This window comes from Gopherus flavomarginatus, chromosome 3 (assembly GCF_025201925.1).
Source record: "Gopherus flavomarginatus isolate rGopFla2 chromosome 3, rGopFla2.mat.asm, whole genome shotgun sequence".
NCBI classification, from domain to species: domain Eukaryota; kingdom Metazoa; phylum Chordata; order Testudines; family Testudinidae; genus Gopherus; species Gopherus flavomarginatus.
The window spans coordinates 287,622,463-287,648,369 of NC_066619.1; the positions used below are offsets into that span (position 1 = coordinate 287,622,463).

At 66.5% G+C, this 25,907-nt stretch overlaps 1 protein-coding gene across 1 annotated transcript; it reads left to right on the top strand.

Moving 5' to 3' along the window:
• Window positions 1-24,881, top strand: TTC31 (tetratricopeptide repeat domain 31). The gene is made up of 18 exons (XM_050944907.1): window positions 1-116; window positions 8,100-8,182; window positions 9,715-9,805; window positions 11,904-12,157; window positions 13,770-13,853; window positions 14,947-15,015; window positions 15,267-15,446; window positions 15,675-15,806; window positions 18,542-18,596; window positions 19,002-19,092; window positions 19,499-19,640; window positions 19,803-19,907; window positions 20,462-20,549; window positions 20,967-21,159; window positions 21,670-21,744; window positions 22,269-22,371; window positions 22,822-22,931; window positions 23,298-24,881. The coding sequence occupies exons 1-18, from the start codon at window positions 65-67 to the stop codon at window positions 23,428-23,430; spliced, it is 2,040 nt and encodes a 679-aa protein (XP_050800864.1). The 5' UTR covers window positions 1-64; the 3' UTR covers window positions 23,431-24,881.
• Window positions 24,882-25,907: the final 1,026 nt, after the last annotated feature.

Genomic DNA, 25,907 nt, shown 5'->3' on the forward strand with positions numbered 1-25,907 from the left:
GATTGTGGGGTGCGCTGAGGGGGGTGTTTCCGGTGTGGGAGGGAGGCCACCCCTCCTTGGGCTGATGCCGAACGCGGGACTCGGAGAGGCGGGAGCCCCCGGGGGGCCGGAGCAGGGTCAGTGGGGGGTCTGAGGGGCTGGGTGCAGCGGGGAGGTGTCGGGGGGTCTGAGGGGCTGGACGAGGAGGGCGGGTTGAGGCGGGGGGGTCTGAGGGGCTGGGTGCAGCGGGGAGGTGTCGGGGGGTCTGAGGGGCTGGACGAGGAGGGCGGGTTGAGGCAGTGGGGGGGTCTGAGGGGCTGGGTGCAGCGGGGAGGTGTCGGGGGGTCTGAGGGGCTGGACGAGGACGACGGGTTGAGGCAGTGGGGGGGTCAGAGGGGCTGGGTGCAGCGGGGAGGTGTCGGGGGGTCTGAGGGGCTGGACGAGGAGGGCGGGTTGAGGTGGGGGGGGTCTGAGGGGCTGGGTGCAGCGGGGAGGTGTCGGGGGGTCTGAGGGGCTGGACGAGGACGACGGGTTGAGGCAGTGGGGGGGTCTGAGGGGCTGGGTGCAGCGGGGAGGTGTTGGGGGGGTCAGAGGGGTTGGACGAGGAGGGCGGGTTGAGGCAGTGGGGGGGTCTGAGGGGCTGGGTGCAGCGGGGAGGTGTCGGGGGGGTCTGAGGGGCTGGACGAGGAGGGCGGGTTGAGGCAGTGGGGGGGTCAGAGGGGCTGGGTGCAGCGGGGAGGTGTCGGGGGGTCTGAGGGGCTGGACGAGGAGGGCGGGTTGAGGCAGTGGGGGGGTCTGAGGGGCTGGGTGCAGCGGGGAGGTGTCGGGGGGTCTGAGGGGCTGGACGAGGACGGCGGGTTGAGGTGGGGGGGTCTGAGGGGCTGGGTGCAGCAGGGAGGTGTCGGGGGGTCTGAGGGGCTGGACGAGGAGGGCGGGTTGAGGTGGGGGGGGTCTGAGGGGCTGGGTGCAGCGGGGAGGTGTCGGGGGGTCTGAGGGGCTGGACGAGGAGGGCGGGTTGAGGCAGTGGGGGGGTCAGAGGGGCTGGGTGCAGCGGGGAGGTGTCGGGGGGTCTGAGGGGCTGGACGAGGAGGGCGGGTTGAGGCAGTGGGGGGGTCTGAGGGGCTGGGTGCAGCGGGGAGGTGTCGGGGGGTCTGAGGAGCTGGACGAGGAGGGCGGGTTGAGGTGGGGGGGGTCTGAGGGGCTGGGTGCAGCGGGGAGGCGTTGAGGGGTCTGAGGGGCTGGACGAGGAGGGCGGGTTGAGGCAGTGGGGGGGTCAGAGGGGCTGGGTGCAGCGGGGAGGTGTCGGGGGGTCTGAGGAGCTGGACGAGGAGGGCGGGTTGAGGTGGGGGGGGTCTGAGGGGCTGGGTGCAGCGGGGAGGTGTCGGGGGGGTCTGAGGGGCTGGACGAGGACGGCGGGTTGAGGCGGGGGGGTCTGAGGGGCTGGACGAGGAGGGCGGGTTGAGGCGGGGGGGGTCTGAGGGGCTGGGTGCAGCGGGGAGGTGTCGGGGGGTCTGAGGAGCTGGACGAGGAGGGCGGGTTGAGGTGGGGGGGGTCTGAGGGGCTGGGTGCAGCGGGGAGGTGTCGGGGGGTCTGAGGGGCTGGACGAGGAGGGCGGGTTGAGGTGGGGGGGGTCTGAGGGGCTGGGTGCAGCGGGGAGGTGTCGGGGGGTCTGAGGGGCTGGACGAGGAGGGCGGGTTGAGGCAGTGGGGGGGTCAGAGGGGCTGGGTGCAGCGGGGAGGTGTTGAGGGGTCTGAGGGGCTGGACGAGGAGGGCGGGTTGAGGCGGGGGGGGGGGTCTGAGGGGCTGGGTGCAGTGGGGAGGTGTTGAGGGGTCTGAGGGGCTGGACGAGGAGGGCGGGTTGAGGTGGGGGGGTCTGAGGGGCTGGGTGCAGCAGGGAGGTGTCGGGGGGTCTGAGGGGCTGGATGAGGAGGGCGGGTTGAGGCGGGGGGGGTCAGAGGGGCTGGGTGCAGCGGGGAGGTGTCGGGGGGGGTCTGAGGGGCTGGACGAGGAGGGCGGGTTGAGGCAGTGGGGGGGTCTGAGGGGCTGGGTGCAGCGGGGAGGTGTCGGGGGGTCTGAGGGGCTGGACGAGGACGGCGGGTTGAGGTGGGGGGGTCTGAGGGGCTGGGTGCAGCAGGGAGGTGTCGGGGGGTCTGAGGGGCTGGATGAGGAGGGCGGGTTGAGGCGGGGGGGGTCAGAGGGGCTGGGTGCAGCGGGGAGGTGTCGGGGGGTCTGAGGGGCTGGACGAGGAGGGCAGGTTGAGGCAGTGGGGGGTCTGAGGGGCTGGGTGCAGCAGGGAGGTGTCGGGGGGTCTGAGGGGCTGGACGAGGAGGGCGGGTTGAGGCAGTGGGGGGGTCTGAGGGGCTGGGTGCAGCGGGGAGGTGTCGGGGGGTCTGAGGGGCTGGACGAGGAGGGCGGGTTGAGGCAGTGGGGGGGTCAGAGGGGCTGGGTGCAGCGGGGAGGTGTCGGGGGGTCTGAGGGGCTGGACGAGGAGGGGCGGGGTTGAGGCAGTGGGGGGGTCTGAGGGGCTGGGTGCAGCGGGGAGGTGTCGGGGGGTCTGAGGGGCTGGACGAGGAGGGCGGGTTGAGGCAGTGGGGGGGTCTGAGGGGCTGGGTGCAGCGGGGAGGTGTCGGGGGGTCTGAGGGGCTGGACGAGGAGGGCGGGTTGAGGGGGGGGGGGTCAGAGGGGCTGGGTGCAGCGGGGAGGTGTCGGGTGGTCTGAGGGGCTGGACGAGGAGGGCGGGTTGAGGCAGTGGGGGGGTCAGAGGGGCTGGGTGCAGCGGGGAGGTGTTGAGGGGTCTGAGGGCTGGACGAGGAGGGCGGGGTTGAGGCAGTGGTGGGGGTCTGAGGGGCTGAGTGCAGCGGGGAGGTGTCGGGGGGTCTGAGGGGCTGGACGAGGAGGGCGGGTTGAGGCAGTGGGGGGGTCTGAGGGGCTGGGTACAGTGGGGAGGTGTCGGGGGGTCTGAGGGGTTGGACGAGGAGGGCGGGTTGAGGCAGTGGGGGGGTCTGAGGGGCTGGGTGCAGCAGGGAGGTGTCGGGGGGTCTGAGGGGCTGGACGAGGACGACGGGTTGAGGCAGTGGGGGGGTCTGAGGGGCTGGGTGCAGCGGGGAGGTGTTGGGGGTCTGAGGGGCTGGACGAGGAGGGCGGGTTGAGGCAGTGGGGGGGTCTGAGGGGCTGGGTGCAGCGGGGAGGGTGTGGGGGGGTCTGAGGGGCTGGACGAGGAGGGCGGGTTGAGGCAGTGGGGGGGTCTGAGGGGCTGAGTGCAGCGGGAGGTGTCGGGGGGTCTGAGGGGCTGGACGAGGAGGGCGGGTTGAGGCAGTGGGGGGTCTGAGGGGCTGGGTGCAGCGGGGAGGTGTCGGGGGGTCTGAGGGGCTGGACGAGGACGACGGGTTGAGGCAGTGGGGGGGTCTGAGGGGCTGGGTGCAGCGGGGAGGTGTCGGGGGGTCTGAGGAGCTGGACGAGGAGGGCGGGTTGAGGCAGTGGGGGGGTCTGAGGGGCTGGGTGCAGCAGGGAGGTGTCGGGGGGTCTGAGGAGCTGGACGAGGAGGGCGCGTTGAGGCGGGGGGGGTCTGAGGGGCTGGGTGCAGCGGGGAGGTGTCGGGGGTCTGAGGGGCTGGACGAGGAGGGCGGGTTGAGGCGGGGGGGGTCTGAGGGGCTGGGTGCAGCGGGGAGGTGTCGGGGGGTCTGAGGGGCTGAACGAGGACGGCGGGTTGAGGCAGTGGGGGGGTCAGAGGGGCTGGGTGCAGCGGGGAGTCGTTGAGGGGTCTGAGGGGCTGGACGAGGAGGGCGGGTTGAGGCAGTGGGGGGGTCTGAGGGGCTGGGTGCAGCGGGGAGGTGTCGGGGGGTCTGAGGGGCTGGACGAGGACGACGGGTTGAGGCAGTGGGGGGGTCTGAGGGGCTGGGTGCAGCGGGGAGGTGTCGGGGGGTCTGAGGGGCTGGACGAGGACGGACGGGTTGAGGCAGTGGGGGGTCTGAGGGGCTGGGTGCAGCGGGGAGGTGTCGGGGGGGTCTGAGGGCTGGACGAGGAGGGCGGGTTGAGGCAGTGGGGGGGTCTGAGGGGCTGGGTGCAGCAGGGAGGTGTCGGGGGGTCTGAGGGGCTGGACGAGGACGACGGGTTGAGGCAGTGGGGGGGTCTGAGGGGCTGGGTGCAGCGGGGAGGTGTTGAGGGGTCTGAGGGGCTGGACGAGGAGGGCGGGGTTGAGGCAGTGGGGGGGTCTGAGGGGCTGGGTGCAGCGGGGAGGTGTCGGGGGGTCTGAGGGGCTGGACGAGGAGGGCGGGTTGAGGCAGTGGGGGGTCTGAGGTGCTGAGTGCAGCGGGGAGGTGTCGGGGGGTCTGAGGGGCTGGACGAGGAGGGCGGGTTGAGGTGGGGGGGTCTGAGGGGCTGGGTGCAGCGGGGAGGTGTCGGGGGGTCTGAGGGGCTGGACGAGGAGGGCGGGTTGAGGCAGTGGGGGGGTCTGAGGGGCTGGGTGCAGCGGGGAGGTGTCGGGGGGGTCTGAGGGGCTGGACGAGGAGGGCGGGTTGAGGCAGTGGGGGGTCTGAGGGGCTGGGTGCAGCGGGGAGGTGTCGGGGGGTCTGAGGGGCTGGATGAGGAGGGCGGGTTGAGGCAGTGGGGGGGTCTGAGGGGCTGGGTGCAGCGGGGAGGTGTTGGGGGGGTCAGAGGGGCTGGACGAGGAGGGCGGGTTGAGGCAGTGGGGGGTCTGAGGGGCTGGGTGCAGCGGGGAGGTGTCGGGGGGTCTGAGGGGCTGGACGAGGAGGGCGGGTTGAGGCGGGGGGGGGGTCTGAGGGGCTGGGTGCAGCGGGGAGGTGTCGGGGGGTCTGAGGGGCTGGACGAGGAGGGCGGGTTGAGGTGGGGGGGGTCTGAGGGGCTGGGTGCAGCGGGGGAGGTGTCGGGGGTCTGAGGGGCTGGACGAGGACGACGGGTTGAGGCAGTGGGGGGGTCTGAGGGGCTGGGTGCAGCGGGGAGGCGTTGAGGGGTCTGAGGGGCTGGACGAGGAGGGCGGGTTGAGGCAGTGGGGGGTCTGAGGGGCTGAGTGCAGCGGGGAGGCGTTGAGGGGTCTGAGGGGCTGGACGAGGAGGGCGGGTTGAGGCAGTGGGGGGGTCTGAGGGGCTGAGTGCAGCGGGGAGGTGTCGGGGGGTCTGAGGGGCTGGACGAGGACGACGGGTTGAGGCAGTGGGGGGGTCTGAGGGGCTGGGTGCAGCGGGGAGGTGTCGGGGGATCTGAGGGGCTGGACGAGGAGGGCGGGTTGAGGTGGGGGGGGTCTGAGGGGCTGGGTGCAGCGGGGAGGTGTCGGGGGGTCTGAGGGGCTGGATGAGGAGGGCGGGTTGAGGCAGTGGGGGTGTCTGAGGGGCTGGGTGCAGCGGGGAGGTGTCGGGGGGTCTGAGGGGCTGGACGAGGAGGGCGGGTTGAGGCAGTGGGGGGGTCTGAGGGGCTGGGTGCAGCTGGGGACGTGTCGGGGGGTCTGAGGGGCTGGACGAGGAGGGCGGGTTGAGGCAGTGGGGGGGTCTGAGGGGCTGGGTGCAGCGGGGACGTGTCGGGGGGTCTGAGGGGCTGGACGAGGAGGGCGGGTTGAGGCAGTGGGGGGGTCTGAGGGGCTGGGTGCAGCGGGGACGTGTCGGGGGGTCTGAGGGGCTGGACGAGGAGGGCGGGTTGAGGCAGTGGGGGGGTCTGAGGGGCTGGGTGCAGCGGGGAGGTGTCGGGGGGGTCTGAGGGGCTGGACGAGGAGGGCGGGTTGAGGCAGTGGGGGGGTCTGAGGGGCTGGGTGCAGCGGGGAGGTGTCGGGGGGTCTGAGGGGCTGGACGAGGAGGGCGGGTTGAGGCAGTGGGGGGGTCTGAGGGGCTGGGTGCAGCGGGGAGGTGTCGGGGGGTCTGAGGGGCTGGACGAGGAGGGCGGGTTGAGGCGGGGGGGGTCTGAGGGGCTGGGTGCAGCGGGGAGGTGTCGGGGGGTCTGAGGGGCTGGACGAGGAGGGCGGGTTGAGGTGGGGGGGTCTGAGGGGCTGGGTGCAGCGGGGAGGTGTCGGGGGGTCTGAGGGGCTGGACGAGGAGGGCGGGTTGAGGCGGGGGGGTCTGAGGGGCTGGGTGCAGCGGGGAGGTGTTGGGGGGTCTGAGGGGCTGGACGAGGAGGGCGGGTTGAGGCAGTGGGGGGGTCTGAGGGGCTGGGTGCAGCGGGGAGGTGTCGGGGGGTCTGAGGGGCTGGATGAGGAGGGCGGGTTGAGGTGGGGGGGTCCTCAGGGGCTGGGTGCAGCGGGGAGGTGTCGGGGGGTCTGAGGGGCTGGACGAGGAGGGCGGGTTGAGGCAGTGGGGGGGTCTGAGGGGCTGGGTGCAGCGGGGAGGTGTCGGGGGGTCTGAGGGGCTGGACGAGGAGGGCGGGTTGAGGCAGTGGGGGGGTCTGAGGGGCTGGGTGCAGGGGGGAGGTGTCGGGGGGTCTGAGGGGCTGGACGAGGAGGGCGGGTTGAGGCGGGGGGGGTCTGAGGGGCTGGGTGCAGCGGGGAGGTGTCGGGGGGTCTGAGGGGCTGGACGAGGAGGGCGGGTTGAGGCAGGGGGGGGGTCTGAGGGGCTGGGTGCAGCGGGGAGGTGTCGGGGGGTCTGAGGGGCTGGACGAGGACGGCGGGTTGAGGCAGTGGGGGGGTCTGAGGGGCTGGGTGCAGCGGGGAGGTGTGGGGGGTCTGAGGGGCTGGACGAGGACGACGGGTTGAGGCAGTGGGGGGGTCTGAGGGGCTGGGTGCAGCGGGGAGGTGTCGGGGGGTCTGAGGGGCTGGACGAGGAGGGCGGGTTGAGGCGGGGGGGTCTGAGGGGCTGGGTGCAGCGGGGAGGTGTCGGGGGGTCTGAGGGGCTGGACGAGGACGGCGGGTTGAGGCGGGGGGGGTCTGAGGGGCTGGGTGCAGCGGGGAGGTGTCGGGGGGTCTGAGGGGCTGGACGAGGAGGGCGGGTTGAGGCGGGGGGGGTCTGAGGGGCTGGGTTGCAGCGGGGGAGGTGTCGGGGGGTCTGAGGGGCTGGACGAGGAGGGCGGGTTGAGGCGGGGGGGGGTCTGAGGGGCTGGGTGCAGCGGGGAGGTGTGGGGGGTCTGAGGGGCTGGACGAGGACGGCGGGTTGAGGTGGGGGGGGTCTGAGGGGCTGGGTGCAGCGGGGAGGTGTGGAGGGGTCTGAGGGGCTGGACGAGGAGGGCGGGTTGAGGCAGTGGGGGGGTCTGAGGGGCTGGGTGCAGCGGGGAGGTGTCGGGGGGTCTGAGGGGCTGGACGAGGAGGGCGGGTTGAGGCAGTGGGGGGGTCTGAGGGGCTGGGTGCAGCGGGGAGGTGTTGGGGGGTCTGAGGGGCTGGACGAGGAGGGCGGGTTGAGGCAGTGGGGGGGTCTGAGGGGCTGGGTGCAGCGGGGAGGTGTCGGGGGGTCTGAGGGGCTGGACGAGGAGGGCGGGTTGAGGTGGGGGGGGTCTGAGGGGCTGGGTGCAGCGGGGAGGTGTGGGGGGTCTGAGGGGCTGGACGAGGAGGGCGGGTTGAGGCAGTGGGGGGTCTGAGGGGCTGGGTGCAGCGGGGAGGTGTCGGGGGGTCTGAGGGGCTGGACGAGGAGGGCGGGTTGAGGCAGTGGGGGGGTCTGAGGGGCTGGGTGCAGCGGGGAGGTGTCGGGGGGTCTGAGGGGCTGGACGAGGAGGGCGGGTTGAGGTGGGGGGGGTCTGAGGGGCTGGGTGCAGCGGGGAGGTGTGGGGGGTCTGAGGGGCTGGACGAGGACGGCGGGTTGAGGCAGTGGGCAGTCTGTCCGATGGGCTGGGCGCAGGGGCGGGTTGGGAGGTGTGGGGAGTCTGGGGACATGCAGGAAGAAAGTAACTCCCGAGCCCCAGGCTGTTCTGCTGGGGGCGTGGGAGAGAGCACCCACCCTCTGCGTGGGGAGGAGGAAGTGTTGCCCCCGCTGCCTGGGGGCTTGGCCTACCTGGGGTGCTCCCCCCAGTGAGTGAGCGGTGAGGAGATGGTTTGGGCCTGATTCAGGGGTGTTATGGGGATCTTTGCCCAGGCTGCAGGGGACGGGGGTGCTTGGGCTGCAGCTCTCTGCGGAGCTGGTGGGTTGGTGTGTTACCTGCCTTCCTGACTCTGTGCGCATTCACTTTCGGTTCTGGCCCGCTTGGCTGCTGTCTTACAGGGCCCTTCCCGCCGGGTCACTTCCCCCAGAGCCTGCTCCCCAGGTATGGCTGGGACCCCAGCTCAGAGCACCACAAGGAAGAGGTATGTGTCTGCTGTCCCTTTGCCTTCAAGGGAGTGCGTGGGGTGCATCCCGCAAGGGGATCATGGGGCTCCCACCTTCCCAGCCAGACCCTGAGGTGGGGGACGGCCACTGGACATGGCTGCTGAGTCTCTTGGGCTGGAAGGCATCTGTGCTCTGGCTGCCTGGTTTGCAGGAGGGGATGGGGAGCCTGAGCCAGGGCTATGAGAGAATCTCACTCCTGCCTCTTTTGTCTGGTTTGACCAGAGCTTCAAGTTGTGTGCGGCAGTGAGTTTGGGGAGGCGCTTAGGGACCCTGCGGGGGCAGCTGTAACAGGAGGGCGTGGCAGTGAGCCCGGGGCAGCGCTAAGGGACCTGGAGGGGGCTGCTATAAGGGGGGGGGGGCGTGCGGCAGTGAGTTCAGTGAGGTGCTAAGGGACCCGGTGGGGGCTCCTGTAACGGGGGGGAGCGCGGCAGTGAGCCCGGGGTGGTGCTAAGGGACCCGGCGGAGGCCTGCTGAAACAGTGGGGGGGGCACGGTGGTGAGCCAGGAGCGGCGCTGAGGGACCCAGTGGGGACTGCTGTAACAGCAGCACGGCAGTGAGTTCAGTGAGGTGCCAAGGAACATGGTGGGGGCTGCTGTAATGGGGAGGTGCCGCCGTGCGCTCGGGGGGGCACAGCTGTGAGCCTGGGGGGGCGCTAAGGGACCCTGCGGGGGCTGCTGTAACAGGGGGGCGCAGCAGTGAGCCTGAGGCGGCGCTAAGGGACCCAGTGGGGGCTGCTGTAATGGGGGGAAGCACGGCAGTGAGCCTGAGGCAGTGCTAAGGGACCCTGCGGGGGCTGCTGTAATGGGGGGGACATGGCAGTGAGCCTGGGGCGGCGCTAAGGGACCCAGAGGGGGCTGCTATAAGGGGGGGGACGAGCAGCAGTGAGTTCAGTGAGGTGCTAAGGGACCCGGTGGGGGCTGCTGTAACCGGGGGTGCTTGGCAGTGAGCCTGGACGGGGGCTAAGGGACCTTGCGGGGGCTGCTGTAACGGGGGGGGGGGGCGGCGCGGCAATGATCCCAGGGTGGCGCTAAGGGACCCTGCGTGGGCTGCTGTAATGGGAGGGTGAGGCAGTGAGCCCGGGGCGGCACTAAGGGACCCGGCGGGGGCTGCTGTAACCGGGGGGGCGCGACAGTGAGCCCGTGGCGGCGCTAAGGGACCTGGTGGGGGCTTCTGTAATGGGGAGGGTGCGCGCAGCAGTGAGCCTGGAGGCGGACTAAGGGACCTGGCAGGGGCTGCTGTAACAGGGGGGCGCGGCAGTGAGCCTGAGGCAGTGCTAAGGGACCCTGCGGGGGCTGCTGTAACCAGGGGAGATGGGGGGGCGGCAGTGAGCCCGGGGAGGTGCTTAGGGACCCAGCAGGGGCTGCTGTAACAGGGGTGCGCGGCGCTGAGCTAAGGGACCCACTGGGTCCCGTTGTAACTGGAGGGCGCAGCAGTGAGTCCAATGAGCTGCTAAGGGACCCAGTGGGGGCTGCTGGGGACCTTGAGTCACTAAATGTGTTCCTTCTTCTAGGATCTCAACAACTTAATGGAGAAGCTGATGATGGAGAACTTGTACGGCTCCCCCAACAGTGCCATGAAGTGTAAAGCCAAGGAGATAGCCGGTATGCGGGGTGGAAGGGGAGACCAGAGGCTTTCCTGGGTGGACCTTGTTGGATCAGAAGCTCTTGGAGGCAGCGTGTCTCCTGTTCCTGTGGAATCAGCCTGTCTCCTCAGGCAGAGCAATCCCCAGCCCCTCCTGGCTCCACCCTTGCGGTGCTAACAGTCCACCTGCTTCTGGTGCTTGTATGAGGCGCTGCCGTGCCCAGGGCTTGGGGCCCTGGTGTATACCTGCTGCAGGCAGGCTTCACGCCCCTCACTTGTTCTCACCCCTGCTTCGCGAGCCCTGTTTGCTTCACACAACGCACAGTGAACCTGGGGAACTCCTTGCCTGAGGATGATGTGAAGGCCAAGACCATAACAGGTTTCAGAAAAGAACTGGATAAGTTCATTGAGGACGGGTCTATCGATGGCTAATAGCCAGGATGGGCAGGGATGGTGACCTCAGCCTCTGGTTGCCAGAAGCTGGGAATGAGCAGTTAGGGGATGGATCACTTGATGATTCCCTGTTCTGTTCATTCCCTCTGGGGCATCTGGTACTGGGCACTGTTGGCAGACAGGATACTGGGCTAGATGGACCTTTGGTCTGACCCAGTCTGGCCAGTCTTATGTTCTTGGTAAAGTGCTCAGGAACCCCGTGGGGACAAGCCAGCGCTGCCGAGAGGGGCCAGTCCCACAGCCCTGGCCCAGAAGCTCTTTCCGAACGATGCACCCTGCCTTCTGCCAAGTGCCTCACCCTGCCCTGGGAGAATCAGGTTTGCGGTGGAGGGTGGGGTTCAGACTCCATGGGCTGAGAAGTCCTTTGCCTCTGATGAGGCTGCCACAAGGGCACCTGTTGTAGCTTTTTTTCAATTCTCCAGTACACAAGGCCCTGGAAGACTATACTTCCCAGTGTGCAATTCACGCTGCTTGGAGCACTGCATGCTGGGAGAGTAGCCTCTGGGGCCACTGCGGCAGGGTACAGACAGAGGACTCAGCTGGGTGCTCTTTCCCCTCTCAGTTTGTGACCAATCCCGTCGTGGTTCGAATCTGAGTGGGGCTGGGGAGTGAATACCCATCCAAAGACCTGTTAGTCAGCGCCCTGACCTGGACATTCCCCAGCCACGTGCATCATGACATTACCTGTATCGCGGCAGAGCCGAGCAGCCCCAGTTGTGGCTCAGGACTTGGTTGCGCTGGGCACTGTGTACGTACAGCCCCAGTCGCAGCCCCAGAGACCTCACAGTTGAAGTACAGGACAAGAGGTAGACAGACAGAGGACCAGAGCTATGGGCTGGAGGCATGTATGGGGCAGGATCCTGTCAGCAGATCATCCCGTCCCTGCTAAACCCAGTGGTGGAGGAAATTCATCCACATTCTAGGAGTAGGTCTACACTCCAGAGAAAACCCACAGCACCCAGTCTCAGAGCCCAACTCAACTGATTTGGGCTTGCACTACAGGGCTGAAACCAGCAATGTAGACGTTCCTGCTTGGGCTGGAGGCTGGGATCCGAGCCAGTGGCTGGGTTTCAGAGCCCTAGTGGGAAGCTTTGCACTGCTATTTTTAGCCTTGCGAGTCTGACTCCTTTGACTGGGCTCTGTGATGTGGCCTTGCAGGTTTCTCTTTGCAGTGCCGCGGTCCCCTGGGGGACTTGTGAACGAAGTTTCCCCAGAGTGAGAGCCCCTCCTAGGCTGGGATTTTGAACTGCCAGGAATCTCCCATCCCCTCCGGCCCCATCCTGACAAGCCCACCCCCTGTCCTTCACCACAGAGTCTGGGCAGCTCCCATGGCAGATTGACAGAAGTAGGGAAGGCCTTGGGGGTCTGTGGAATCTCAGGCTCCTCCCTCGGCAGGGAGGGGTTTGGGGTGAGTTGGTTTATTTCCGTGTTTTGGTTTTGGGATGGGGCTGCTCTGTCCTGATCACTCGAGGCTTGGGGAGTGCTGGGGACTAAGGGGTTTGGAGTGAGGGGGCGCATCGAGAACCCCACTCCCTGGGAGGTATAGGCTGGTGGAGTCATGCACTGGGGACCCTCTCTGGAGTGTTGCTGGAACCTGGTGGGGGGTGGTACAGCACAGGCCATTGCTGCATGGGGGTGAGCGCCTGCCGTGCTCTCCCTATGCAGACTCGGACGAAGAGCTCTGCTATTACTATGACAACGATGGGGAGTATTACGAGGATGATGATGATGAGAAATGGGATGATTCCAGCAAGGAATGCGATGCAAAGACTGACGAGGACTCAGTCCCTGGCACCTTCTGTGGCTTCAGGAAATCCTTCCTGTGCAAGGACACTTCACCAGCTCCCCCGCGCCAGAGCTCGCTGGACTATCAACTGCTGGACCTGAAACTGCCCCAGAGGCAGCGGGTGACCGCAGAGGTGAGCAGAGCCCCAAGGTCATCCTCTTTCCCTTCCGTTCCCCTGGGCTGTCTGTCCTCTCCTGCAGTGGGTCCGTGTAACAGGGACCCCTTTGCTCCTGCCCCTGCTCTGCTCCAAAAACCACTCCGAGACCACCTGGCTCAGCAATCACCGATGCAGTTTATTTACAGTGTGACACCACCCCTCACCTTCTCACCATATACAGCTTGGGGGTTCAGTCTGAAGGACTCCCCAGCCTTTGCAGCCAAAAGAGAAGAGCGTCCACTCTCTGGCTTTCCCCCTTTTTGTCTGCCCCCCCATTGGCTTCCTTCCTCTGAGGCTTTTGTGCAGCCCCAGGCTAGTCAAGCTGGCCGTTGTTTTCCCTTTGCCAGTCATGCACAGGTTTCTCTAGCCAGCTCCAATTTACCTACCTTAGTGGCAGAGGGCTGGCTTAGGAGTTCCTGCCTAGCACCCCGTCACAGTCCCCTGGAAGACCCACTCTGGCCAGGGCAGGATGGGGCCCTCCACGCATTTGCTAAGGGCTGTGTCCACTGTGGTCTCTCCTGTATCTCTGCCAAGGAGGACCTGCTGGCAGTATCCTGGCTGCAGAGCAGAGTGGACAGAACTTGGGGAGCATTGGCCCATCCAGCCCTGAGAACCACCCAGGGATTCCTGCATCCAGCCCCAGGCATTTGTGCATTTGAGCAGCAGCCTCTCTTTGGCCTGGGCTACACTGGTGGAGGAGGGGATCAGGGGGGTTCGAACTAAGATACGCAACTTCGGCTATGCTATTTGCATAGCTGAAGTCGAAGTATCTTAGTTCGACTTACCTGGCCGTCCTCATGGCTGCGAGTTGACCGCTGCGGCTCCCCCGTCGACTCCGCTTACTCCTCTTGCCGAGGTGGAGTACAGGCGTCAATTCGGGGATCGATTTATCGCTTCTACACGAGCCGTGATGACTCAATCCCCGATACATAAAACACTACCCGGCGGGTAGTATAGATGTGCCCGTAGAACACAGAGTGCACCAAATCCCTGCTGAAACACGTCCCACGTGGTGCTAGTCTGAACTGGGCTTGCTTTGGCTCCTAGCCATTGGTCCTGCCCTTGTGTGCTCGCCTTGGGTCCTCAGAAGTCTCCTCCCTGGGGAGGACGTACTCCTCGTCCCCTCAGGGCTCGCTCTTGGTTCAGCTGAATAGACGGAGCTGCTTGAGCCTCTCCTGAAGGTCAGTGCTCAGAGCATCCTCAGAGCTCTTTCCAGTTTGTCACCCAGCCATAAGCCGCTGTCCCAGCGAAGGTTGCACTGATGCTGCAGACAGAGGTGTTAACACCGCCTGGCTCCTGCTCACCACCCCTCTGCCTGCCCAGCTACAGGCCACGCTCCCCTATTAGATCCAGCACGGCACTACCAGGAGCACATGCTCAGCTGCCTATCTGCCACGGCTCCCTGCTCTGGACCTTGGTTCTGCTGTCCCTGCAGTGTGATTTCCTGTGGGGGAAGGGGTCCTTCTCATTATCACCTGTGACCTCCTTGGGGGTAGAAACTCTGGGTTCCAGCAGTGTGCCCCTACCCCCAGTTGGGCAGGGCTGGCTGGGGTGGGGCTGTGCCCAGCTGGTGTGGTTCTCTCCCCAGGAAGCGGAGAAGAACGCCAAGGAGCTGGTAGCTGAGGAGGAGCGAGTTAAAAGGAAAGCAGAGAAGAAAAGACTTAAGAAGAAGGTGAGTGCCCAGGGCTGCATTCTCCTGCCCGCCTGGCGTGCCTGCTTCCTCCTCTGCGTTCTCCCGCCCGCCTGGCGTGCCTGCTTCCTCCTCTGCGTTCTTCTCCTGGCCAGTGACCCCAGGGGATAGGGTGGGCATCTCACCCACAGTGCCAGTGGCACAGACCCCACCACACCAGTGACAGCACTTGCCTCCCCCCAGCAATGCACGTGCTGTTCTCTCACCCCCGGGCAGGGAGGCTGTGGCCTGGAGATGGGTTTGTTTGGGGCCCATACCAGCTCTGTTGGCAAAATGGACGTGACAGCAAACTCAGCCTCTGTCATGTCAGCGAGGCAAGGGCCCTCCGCTGGCACTCAAATCCGGGATCTCCCAGCCTGACTCGTGACAGACTGGGGGTGCAGGGATTCCAGCTGTGGGGAGACCTTCTCCTTGTTCCCTGTCCAGCCAACCAGCTGTGCTGCACAGCCTGATGGATCTTCTGGAGGGCAAACTTCTGGTTCTCTGCTACCCAGTTGCCCTGTGTTTTGAGCTCTCAAGCTCCATCTCTCAGCCTGTGGGAAGGGGCCATGTCGAGCGCAGTCCCCTCCTTATACTCCTTGAGGAGGTTCGTGTCAAGCAGCCTCATAGGAGAGGGGCGGCTGGAGCGGGCAGATTGAACGGGGTCTGGGCTAAGGAGCCAGGGCGGGGAGTCTCTCTCGGATCATGCAGCAATCGCGCGCATTGGAGGGACTCTCTGGTCAGTGTGGGACAGGGAGTGCTGGCCAGGCTGTAACCGTGCACTCCCTTCCCTGGCGTCCTCTCACGCCCAGGCTCCTAGCTCCAGGCTGCCAAGCCAGGAGCTCAGCCCGCCCTGCATCCAGCCTCTGCAGGAGAGCCTGTCTCAGCCCCGTTCCCCTTGCCAGAGGAGCTGCCCTGGCTGGCTGCCCTGCTCCCCGCAGAACCTGCCCTGGGGTGGGGGGGTGGCTGCTGGGTGGCTGTGTCCACGGTGATTTGGAAGCTGGTGCAGCCTGCCCCAGGAGGGAGCGGGGCCAGAGCCCCTGGCTGGGGAAAGCGCCACCTCTCTGGAGCTCACTCGTTGCTCTGTGGCTTCCAGAGGCAGAAAGACCGGAAGAGGCAAGAAAAACTAGAACAAAAATTGAAGCCCAAGCCCGAGATGAAGTCGGTAAGTGGCTGGGGTGCCTTGCTGTCCGGGCAGCCTGCCCTGCCGCCCTGGGCTTGGGAGCGGGACTTGGAGAGGCAGCGTTCTTGGTTCCTGTGTGTCCGAGAAGAGGAGGGGCTGTAACCTGCAAGTGCTGGGCTGGGCTCTCCCCTCCCAGGGGAGTCGGGTGGGCGGGTGCCAGGTGGCAGAGCCCTGCCATCCTGGGGAAGCTGCCAGTGGAGCTCTGATCTCACAGGCCGGTGCTCTCCTTGCAGAATGAACCTTGTCTGAATGGTGACGCGGAGGAGGAAGGTGCCGTGATGTCATTGCGGAAGGGGCCCCTGGACTCCAGCCCCTCCCAGAGAGATCCCAGCAAGGCCTCAGCTCCTAGGAGAGGGGAGGGAGTCAGGGTCCAGGTCAGGAGTGAACACATGAGCACCGAGGAGGAGATGGAGGTGAGGCTTCGGTGTGCTGGGCTGTGGCCCTGTCCTGCTTTTGTGCAGGGCCCGGCGCTCACCCAGCCTGCCTAGATGGAATGGTTGGGGTCAGCTGGCTTGGTGTTGGCTGGGGGCCAGGGACCCGCTGCCTCTGGGGCCAGGTGTCTGCTGGTCATGCACCCGACAGGGCGCTGGGCAGGCGTGCTGTTGGATTGATCTCCCTGCCCACCTGTGCCCCTCCCCCAGGACGAGCTGGACTTGAGCAGCACCTTTGTCTGCAAAGCTCAGCGGAAGGTGGGTCTGAAGCCGCTGACGCCCAGGAAGGAGAAGGCACCCAGAGCTGAGCACAAGGAGCCGGACAGGAAGCCCCAGCAGGAGGTGAGTGTTGGGGTCCTGGGCTGACGCCTCCCTCTGAGCGGGCCGGGTGACTGCGCCTCCCCTAGCATGCCTCAACCATGGGAGGGAGGGGAGGAGGGAGCTCCCTGGCTAGAGGGAGGAGCAAGGAAAGCAGGACAAGCGCAGGTAATCTGCCCCTAGCCTGGTGGAGCAGCGGCAGGGCAGGCTCTGCCCAATGACCCAGCTGGGAGCACCGCAAGGGAGCCAGCGGGGAAAAGAGGCGAGTGATCCACAGTGTGGACCCTGGCCTAGGACATCTGTGCCCCGACAGAACCCTGGGTGGCGTGCAGCTTCCCGGGGCCTGTGCCAGGGTCAAGGCCAGGCTGGAGTGTGCCGGGGCTGCTGCTGGGAGCAGCGAGCGGCTCGACGGACGTGTGCCTAGGATGGGGCGTCAGGCTGCAGAGTGAATGGGGGAAGGTGTGAGGCAGCCCCATAGCAAGCTGCTATGCAAGCAAGCCACACCTCCCTGCAGACCCAAGGCTCAGGGGAGTCTGGCTAACGCTAAGAGCAGGCTAACGGGGCAGCGTCGCTCTAAGCCCGGCCTGCAGCCTGGGCTAGTGAACAGGCCAGAGGCCCTGCGTAGGCAGGAGGCTGCTCAGTTGCTGGCTCTGTTGGCCCAAGGAGAAGGTGGGTCCCCACCCTGGCCAGCACACTCAGACACCTCGTCCTGCAGCCTCCTGGGCTTGGCTCCCAGCTGGGGTAGCGGCGCCCCCCGGGGGAGAGGAGGGGCCAGTTCCGGCTGCGCCTGTTGTCCTTGGCAGCGCTGTGGCGGCTGAGGGAAGCAGGTCTGTCTGTGTGTCTCTCTGGAAGGTGCCAGTCCCGTGGCATGTAATTGTACAGGTGCCTAGTTCTGGCGCATGGCACCCCCCTCATGGCAAGGGCCCGAGACTGAGTGAGAACTATTGAGTGTGCAGATCCCGGTCAGGCAATCCGAGTGGAGGGATTCACAGAGGGACGGCCCCGGCCAGTGGGCGTGTGGGGAATGGTTAGCAGAGCTGGCAGCGCTGTGCCAGAGCAGCCCGGGTACTGTGATGTTGGGCTCAGTACCCAGGTGCCAGCCGAGAATCCCAGCACGGGAGCTTTGGGTGCGGGCTGGGTGAGGCGGGAAGGGCTGGGCTGTCGTGTGCATTGTGTCCTGGCTGATCTCACTCGGTGGCTAAACTGTGCCTTCGGGGGCGGGCTGGGCTAGCTGGGTGAGCGTGTGTCCCCACCCCCGGGACTCCCAGCACAGCACTGGAGCCGCTGGTGTGTTTGCATGATGTCCGGCATGGGGTAGCGATGCGCTGGAAAGTGACAGCTGAACGACTTCTAAAGGCACCTTGTGGCCACAGCCCCGCGCTTCCCCAGAGCTGTCCTGCCTGGGGGGGCCCTGGCCGCTGTGAGGCACCACCTTGCCCACACAGACACCCCCATGCTCTGGAAGCAGAACCGGGCTGGGCTGGCTGGTCCCTGCTGGCTGCCTGGGGTGGGAGGCTGGAACTGCCGGCCATTCAAGTGGCGGGTACAGGGAACTGCCGGTTTTCAGAGGTGGGGGCCCTGTGTGAGTCACAGGCCCAGAGGTAGGGGAAGGGCTTGGTGGGTCGTCCCCCGGGGAGCAGGGCATGGGGCACAAAGCCTTCAGCTTGGGCAGGAAATATCCTCTTCCCCTTCTGGCTGAGGGGAAAGGCCAGGGTGTGAGCCTGCTGCCCACAGCTGCCATGGCAGTGGGCGCAAGTCTGGCCAGAGCCACACTGCCCTTCAGAGCCCTGTCTGTGTCCCCTGCTGCCCGGGCTGGTCATGGTGAGCCGGGCAGCCTGTGTGGGCAGGGGGAGTAGCCGGCTTCAGGTTTTCCCCTGCAAGCCAGAAGCTCTGCTGGGGCAGCCCTGCTGGGGGTGGCAGTTGCAGTACCCCAGCCTTGCGGGTCCCCCTGCGTTGTTCCTGTCCCTGGTAGGGAGCACAGCAGTTCTTTGCTGTGTGTCCCAACCCCGGGCAGCTCTCCGGCCATGGGCTGGAGACATTGAGAACATCCTGGAGGTGCCTGGTACCACCTGCGTTCGCCGGGCAGAGACAGGTCTCCGAAGGGCCCCCGCCTCCTCCCACTGCTGCACCCCAAGGTGGTCAGCACTGCTCGGCCTGAGAGCTCCCTGGGGCAGGTGGGTGGGGAGCCTCAGACTGACTGGTCAGAGGGGTTCCTTGAATGCTGGGGCCGGTACCAGCAGGGGGGCGTTGGTGTAACCTGGTCCCCATCGCTGCAGTCTGAACTGGAGCTGGTGCGTCCCCAGGAGGAGCTGTAAAGTTCCCGCTGCCCTGCCTGTGCCAGAAGAAAGCAGCCTCCCGGGGGCGAGGCCAGGGCAATGGGCAGTGCCAGTCGCTGTCAGCAGCCGTGGCCTGAGGCGTGGTGCAGTGGCAGTGGTGGGCCAGGTGACTTGGGCCTGGGGGAGCGTGTGCTGCTGGGACGGTGCAACTGTCCCTGCTCTCGCCAGGGGCTGAGTTCCCACATGGTCTGTGCCCAGCTCCAGCCCATCCACTGGGCTCTCAGGTGAGCGTGGGTTCCCAGACTGCCCACAGCTCCCAGGGGAGGCTGGCCTGGCAGCTCCGCAGGTGTGCTGCTGCCTCTTCCCCTGCAGGACCCCATCACCACGCTCGCCTCCTGCCAGGGCTCTCGGGCGGGGCATGAGCCCAGCTGCCCTGGCCCCGACAGCCCCGGCCCTCACCCTGTTACTTGGCTCCCTGTGCAGGTGCCGAGGCCTGGGCAGGATGTGAGCGCAGTGGATCCCAGCACAGTGCTAGCAGGTCAGTGTCCGCCCCTCAGAGGCCCGGCCTTCCCACACCAGAAAGAAGGGGTCGGGGCTGCGAGGCCAGAAAAGGGCCCCGCCTTCCCTGTGCCAGCCTGGCTCTGCCCTGCCCTCCCACTCACTGCTGGTCTCGCTGTGTATACTGGCCCCTCACTCCCGACCCACAGCCGAGCCCTGAGCAGGCGTAGTCCTTCCCAGGGCCCTGACATCAGGGCTGCATTAACCCTTTGCTTCCCAGCCTTGTTTTCCCACCTCTGCCCCTGAGCAAATGGCCCATTCCCTGCTGCAGCCCGCTAGTCTCGCGGGGAGTATGATCTCTGGTAGGCACCCTGCAGGCCTGGCTGAGCTGGCCAGGGGGCAGCGACGCAGCTCCTATCGTGGTGGCCCTGTTTCCTTCTCACAGGCTATGGGAACGAGGCGGCGGCGCGGGGCTACTTCCAGGAGGCCGTGCTCTTCTTCACTGAGGCTGTCAAACTCAACCCTCGGGAGCACAGGTAGGAGTGCTCAGGGGCTCTCTGGCCAGGGGGAGGAGTGTTTCTCGGGGCGGGGGAGCTGGGAGGAGTGTGTTTGTTTCTCTCTGGGGAGTGCTCTTTGGGGCAGGGCTGGGGGGAGTTTCTCTCATTGGGAGTGGTGGGGGGCTCTCTTTGGCAGCCCGTGTAGCTCCCTCCCAGCCCTGGCTCTGTATCCCCAGCCTGACTCCCTCTGGGCCTGCAGGGTGTGCTGCAGCCTCAGCCCCACGCAGGCCCAGCGCTGCCGGGCGCTTCAGGGCAGGGGCAGGAGTGGGCAGCAGGCTCTGGTGCAGGCTGTGTGACTGGCCCAGCGCTGCCGGGCGCTTTGGGGCTGGGGCAGGAGCAGGCAGCCAGAGCTGGGGCAGGCTCGCTGACCGCGCTCTCTCTGCAGGCTCTTCGGGAACCGCTCATACTGCTATGAGAGGATGCAGCAGTACGACAGGGCCCTGAGTGATGCTCACGTGGCCTTGAGCCTCCTGCCCGGCTGGCCCAAAGGCTTTTTCCGCAAGGGCAAGGCCCTCTTGGGGCTGAAGGTACCTGGATGTGGGGGGTGGGAGCCGGGGGAAGGGGGCAGGTGCCTGGCCCTGTGGGGCAGGGGGGAGCCTAGCCCTGGTGGTGGGGGTGACGGGGTGTGGGGAGGCTCTGGGCCTGGTGGGGGTGTCAGTGAGTGACTCTGTCTGTCCGGCTTTCCCCAGCGCTATGCGGAGGCCAAAAGCACCTTCCTGGAGCTGCTGCGGCTGGACAGCTCCCATGCCGACGCAGCCGCCCAGCTGGAAATCTGCCAGGTGCAGCTCCTCCTGGTGAGTGGCCCTGCTGCTGATGTGGGATGTGGGGAGACAGGCCCTCCAGCCATGGGCACAGCACGGCCTGAGTGAGTGTGGGATGGGCTGGCTGGCTTGGACCCTGCACGGGACACGGCAGGAGCAGCCGGGCACAGAGCGTGAGGCAGGAATAATCTCTGCCTGCTGGGCATGCTGGGACATCACTGGGGCTCAGCGTCATCTCTGCGAGGATCACCCCTCTCAGGCTGGGACCCTCCGTGCTCTAAGCTGCCTGTGCCCTGAGCCCCTGGTGTCCAATCTGCCCCCCAGGCAAGGGGCTCCGTGCTCTGACCCCTGGCGACAGCCCAGGGCAGCCAGGAGCCCAGCTGCAGGAGGAGATCCCCGAGGGGGTCTGGCAAGGCTGGAAAACTGTGCCGGGGCCTCTCCCTGCGAGGCCGCCTGCACCAGCCCGGGTTGATTTGATGTGCAGGTGCCCAGATACCAGGGTGATGGTCAGCAGAATCAGAGCCCTAGCTCACTGGCTGGGGAAAGGGGAGTGGGGCTGGGCTGCTGACCTGCTCCCCTCCCGACAGGAGAACGGCTTCAGCAGCTTTAGCGGTGAGAGGAGCCTGCCCACGGAGCCGTCGCTGGGAGCCATGGAGTCTCAGCCGGCAGGCTCTGGTAAGGGCACAGGGACATGGGGACCACTGGGTGCAGAGCTCTGCTTCCCTGCGGAGACCTGGCTTGGGCCCCGTCTTCCTTGGGGAACCAGTAATGCTGCAGGCTGGGACTGAGGGGCACTGGCAAAGCTTGGGTGGGGGAGCAGGAGCTACGGGTCAGGAGTGAGGGGCACTGGCAGAGCTGTGGGGGGATGGGGAGCCCAGGTCTGGGATAGCAGGGGGGCTGCGGGTTGGGCTTGAAGGGCAGCTCGGGGTTGAACTGCCAGTCCCCCAGCCCTGTTTGCCCCCTCTGCAGTGTCCGTGCTGGGGGGTGAGTCTTCTGTGCAGCTTGTGAGCAGCCTCCCGCTTGTCCCTGTCTCTGACCGACCGTCGCTGTGCCTGCGTAGCGGGGGGTGCTCAGCCTGCCTGTCCCCCCCAGGTGAGCAGGCCAGGAGCTGGTCCCCAGGCAGCAGTGGCTGTGGCGAGGGGGACGAGGATGGGGAGAGTGGGTTTGTGACCATCACTAACTCACGGAGCAGAGGGAAAGGCCCAGGCCAGCAGGAGCTACGGGCTAGCGGCAGGGAGATCGCAGCTAGCACCAGACACCCTGTAGCCACTGCGCATCAGGCCAGGTAATGGGGCGCCTGGAAGATGGGCTGTGGGGGGAAACAGGCTAGTCTCCTGGGTGCATCTCTGGCTATGCTTGAGGAGCAATCTGGGACTTGGGCCTGCGGGTGGGGCAGGCGCTGGGCCCTGGGCAAAGAGCCAGATGGACCTGGGGGTGTGGAGGTCTGGGGCAGGAAGGGGGCAGATACTGGATTGGGGGTGGGGGCGGAGAGGCTCTGTGGCTGGGGGGGCAGGGGTGTGAGCTTGAGGGTGCAGTGGGGGAGCAGATGTTGGGCCTGGAGGCGGGGAGGGGCAGGCGCTGGGCCTGGGGGTGCAGCGGGGGAGCAGGTGTTGGGCCTGGAGGTGGGGAGGGGCAGGCGCTGGGCCTGGGGGTGCAGCGGGGGAGCAGGTGTTGGGCCTGGAGGTGGGGAGGGGCAGGCGCTGGGCCTGGGGGTGCAGTGGGGGAGTGGGTGGTGGGGTGGGGGCGATACTCTTGTTGGCTCACTAGGTGACTCTGTGCTGTGTGCCTTCGGCAGGGAGTGGTACGCTGTGTGGGTCGGGAACGTCACCCCCAGGATCACCCAGAAGTTGCTGCGCCGCTGTTTTGAGGAGTGAGTGATTCCCCACTCCCACACACACCCATCCTCCTGGCTGTCTGGGGCAGGGCACAGTGGGGCTGGGCTGGAGCCTGGTCCCTGCGGCATAAACCTTGCCCTGCCCTGTTGCTTTGGGTCTCCTGCCAGCCCATCCGTCCCCTGCTGGGGCTCTTTGTCCCCTGGCCCCGCTCCTACACTGTTGCCCCTCCAGGCCCTTCGCCCCAGTCCCACTGGTGCCCCCTCACGTTGCCTAGCTAGCAAGCGCCATGTTTCTGGAGTTGCCACGGGGCCAGCCTGGGGGCTGCCCAATCCAAGGAGCGCTGCCTTCTGGAGTAGAGCCTCTCCTGTCTGGCTCTGGCTGCACCTTCCTGCAGCGTGGGGCCGGCAGCCAGGCCTGCCTTGAGGCACGTCAGCCTCCCCTCCCTGGAGAAACCCGGCCATTCACAGCCCCCTCGCTGGCTGTCTCCCTCCTACCGACACAAGAGCCGTTCTTGTCGGCTGCCCTGAGCCTAGGGCTGAGCCCCCTGTCTGCTTGGCAGGTTTGGTCCCATCCACTCGGTGCGGATGCTCCCGGAGAAGTACTGCGCCTTCATCAACTACACCAAGAAGGAGGCGGCGGAGGCGGCCTACGCAGCCCTGCAGGTCAGGCCAGGCCTGGGAGAGGCTCTGGGGGCACTGGCCCATGTGGCTTGGCAGAGGCTGCTCTGCGCTGGCAGGGCCCCACTGCTGCCAGCCATCAATGCAGCCTGGTGGGCAGCAGGCAGGACCGGTCATGGCAGGCGCTCGGCTCTCCTAGGGCCTGGTCTGCTGTGCCCAGGGACCCACTCATCCTGCCTCTCTCTGGCAGAGCAGAACCTTCCCTCAGTGCCCCGCGCTCGGGCCGGGCCGGGCCATCTGCACAGCGACACCAGCTTGGTGACACCAGCCTGGGCTTGTCTGCTTTCCCCAGGCCCCTCTGCACCGCAGCCTGGGGCCTCCTTGTTCTCCCAGACCCCTGCCTCGCTGGACTGTCTCCTGCTGTGCCGTGGTGCCCTCCCTGCGAGTGCCCCGGCCCATGGGGTGGCCTGTACTGACCAGCCCCTTTCTCCCCAGGGTGCTGAAGTGGAAGGAACCAAGTTTGTGCTGCAGCTGAAGCACCCTGACCATGCCACCCCGGCCCCTGGTAGGGCTGGCCCTGGCAGCGCCCTGTGGCCTGTGGGGAGGTAGGTGCTGCCCTTGGGAACGAGAGTGCTGAGGCCTGCAGCGGGCAGGAGTGGGACTGCTGAGATGTGGAGCTGAGGAGCCGAAACAAGGCTGTCCCCAGGCCTGAGGAGGGGTCTGCCCAGCGCCCTCCAGGTGCCCTGGCCCTGCTTGGCTCTGGCTCGGAGGAACTACCCCACCCCTCCAGTGCCAGCTTGGATTATTTCCCTTTGGAGCCGTGGCCTGGTACTGGCTTGTCATGATGCCTTCACCAGTGGCACCCCAGCCCCAGGTCTGCCGGTGGGGGGCTGGAGCTCTGGGCTGTGCATGTTTGGGGGATGGGCTGGTGAGGTGTGTGCAGGCTCTGGACCCTCTGTGTGCCCCCGCAGGGAGCCGGTGCGAGTGCCCCCCACCCTGGAGTGCCACTTCTGGCGGAACGCCGGCTGCAGCTACGGGGCCGACTGCCGTTTCCGCCACCTGCCCCACAGCAAGGGGCTGGACAAGAAGCTGGCTCAACACTAGCGCCCTGCCCTGGCCCCGTCGTTGCAGGAGCCTGGAGGCCAGATGTCCCCAGGCTGACAGCTGGCTCCCACCTGGCCATGCTGCCTTGTGGGCACACGAGTGACTGGACGGCCACGGTGCTGGGCCTTCCCGAGGTCCCTCCAGCTGCTGCCTGGTGCCTCCCCATGACCCAGCACCAGCCAGTAGGCATCACCCCGCAGGGTAGGGCTGGACTCGCTGCTCTGTGGATCGGGACCCTGGCTGGCTGGGCTGGGCTGGGCTGCAGGTTTCCCTCCCCTAGGAAGGAGCCATGCAAGCTGGGTAGGGCAGCCTCGGGGTTGCTGGGCCTCTCCTGACATGGAGGGCTGGAATTGCCCAGTGGGGGCTCTGTGCCCCACACCTATGGGGGCACTGGAGGTGGCTGCAGCCCCCTTTGCCTTATTATGGAGTGAGGCCTATGGGTACTACGACTCCCAGCATGCCCTGAAGCCAAGCTGTTGGGATGAGGGCAGTGTGGCATGCTGGGAGTTGTAGTCTGCACCCCCCAGGCTGCACTTCTATGGCTATTTCATACCAAAAATTGTCCCGGGTCAGGTTCCTCCCTCAGCCATGCTCTCTGCTTCCTGCCTTCTGATTGCCTGAGCCCCGGGCCTGTTACACGGACTCTGCCCAGCTCGGGCCTGTCTGTGCTGCGATGCTTTGCGCTCTCTAAAGCACTGGGCACTGGCCCCTGTTGGCAGACAGGACACTGGGCTAGATGGACATTGGCCTGACCCAGTCTGCCCACTCTTTTGTAGCTCTTTGCGGGGGCTGGCTGGGTGGGGAGTGTGGCGCCTGTCCGTAGAGCCGCCCCCGGTTCCACGTACTCGGGCTTTTAACATGTTCCTTTTGTTCATGGAACATCCCTCTGCCCTCGGGGCTAACGTGGGCCGCCCCATGCAGAGCCCCACAGGCCTGGGCCAGGCCCTTGCTCCCCTGCCACGTGGTGCTCTCGGCACCAGGCAGGCAGGTCCCCGATCCCCATTCGCTCATGTGCAGCACTGTCCCTGGGGCGCTCTGCCCTAGTGCCGGCTCTGTTCTTCGACTCTGGCCCAGTCTGGCTGTCCTCTGCCTCACCTATCTCCCACAGCCCTGAGTGCAAAGCCAGCTGGGTACCAAGACCCGGCCTTGCCTTGCTGATCAGAGACCGGCTGGCTGCTGGGGGCAGGTGCTGGGCTGTGCGTGGCTGAGGGGCCAGGATCTGCCTGCGGGAGATGATGCGAATTAACCTCTTATGGCCCTGAGAGTGTTCAGTGGGTGGGCCTTGCTCCCGGGCTGTGGGGAGGGGAGCCGCTGCCCTGGTGGGGCTCTGCAGACTCTTCCCCCGGCCTGCCCCAGGTTTGCAGTGGCCTCGGCACCCAGTGGGAATTTGTTCAGGGATTTGTACCTGCCTGGAGATTTACAGATTGTTCTTAATAAAACTCATGGAAGAACCCACCCTCTCCCTTCTGCCTTCCCACTCTGGCCCTGCTGGCTTCCCCCACCACGGCCTCCCAGCGCCCTCCTGCAGCTGTATGTGTGTGGAGCCGCCCTGCATGCTGTGTGGGTTGTGCCAGCAGGTGCCGCTGTTCTCCATGGCACGCATGGCAGAGCCAGCCGCACCTCTTCCTGGAGAGCTGGTGCAGCCTGCCCTGGCTGTTTGCCTCTCCTGTGCTCCTGGTGGAAGGAGCTGTGGACGGTGCAGCCAGCACAGGGGACCAGCCTCCCCCCCCCCCACCCGGCCCTCCCCCCTCGCCACAGCAAAGTGAAAAGGGACAAAAGTAATAACGGGATAGGCTGGAACGGCCTCTAGGGTGTCTCCCAGGAGCTTCCCCGCACTCTGAACACGGTCTCCCCAAAGCGGTGGAGTCTGGGCGCACTCCACTTCCAGTCCTGACCCCCGAGCTCCAGTGTGGGGTAGGGCTGTTTAACCCTTATGGTGCAGTGTCTGCAGGTGCTGCCCACCATGGGGACGTGTCTGGAGGACGAGTGGGGCAAGGAACCCGAGAGTCCTGGTGGCTCAGTCCCATGGCTCCCCTGCTGCCCCATGCCATTGTGAGCCCCACAGCTGGGACCTCTTGCACCAGGAGCCTTCTCCCATTGCACTGGTGAGCATGGCCCTTGGCTTGGTGCCCGCCTTGCGTGGCAAGCTTGGTGCAGGGCCCCCAAGCAGCGCTCCTGTCTCCCTGCTCTGCACAGGAGATGGAGCTGTGCTGGGTGAGGGGTCAGTGCTAGATGGATCTGCACCGCTGGCCTGGATCAGCTGGGTTGCATCTGAGGAGCAGGCACCACCTGGGGTACAGGTGTTTCCAGGCACTGCTGCCCCCTGGGGGCAAGACCCACAGGAAGGAGGCAAGGGCAGCTGCGGCTGTGCGGGGTGGGCGGAGACCAGGCTACAGCTGTAATCCTGAGCAAAAGCGTGGAGACCTTAGGAAATGCCCCTCCCCAGGGTCAGAGGTGGGGCTGAGGCACTAACTCTT

Coding starts and splice junctions, on each gene's coding strand:
- TTC31 (XM_050944907.1), top strand. CDS start 65: ATGCCGAACGCGGGACTCGGAGAGGCGGGAGCCCCCGGGGGGCCGGAG. Junction 21,745..22,268: donor CTGCGCCGCTGTTTTGAGGA/GTGAGTGATTCC, acceptor TCTGCTTGGCAG/GTTTGGTCCCATCCACTCGG. Junction 22,372..22,821: donor CGGCCTACGCAGCCCTGCAG/GTCAGGCCAGGC, acceptor CTTTCTCCCCAG/GGTGCTGAAGTGGAAGGAAC.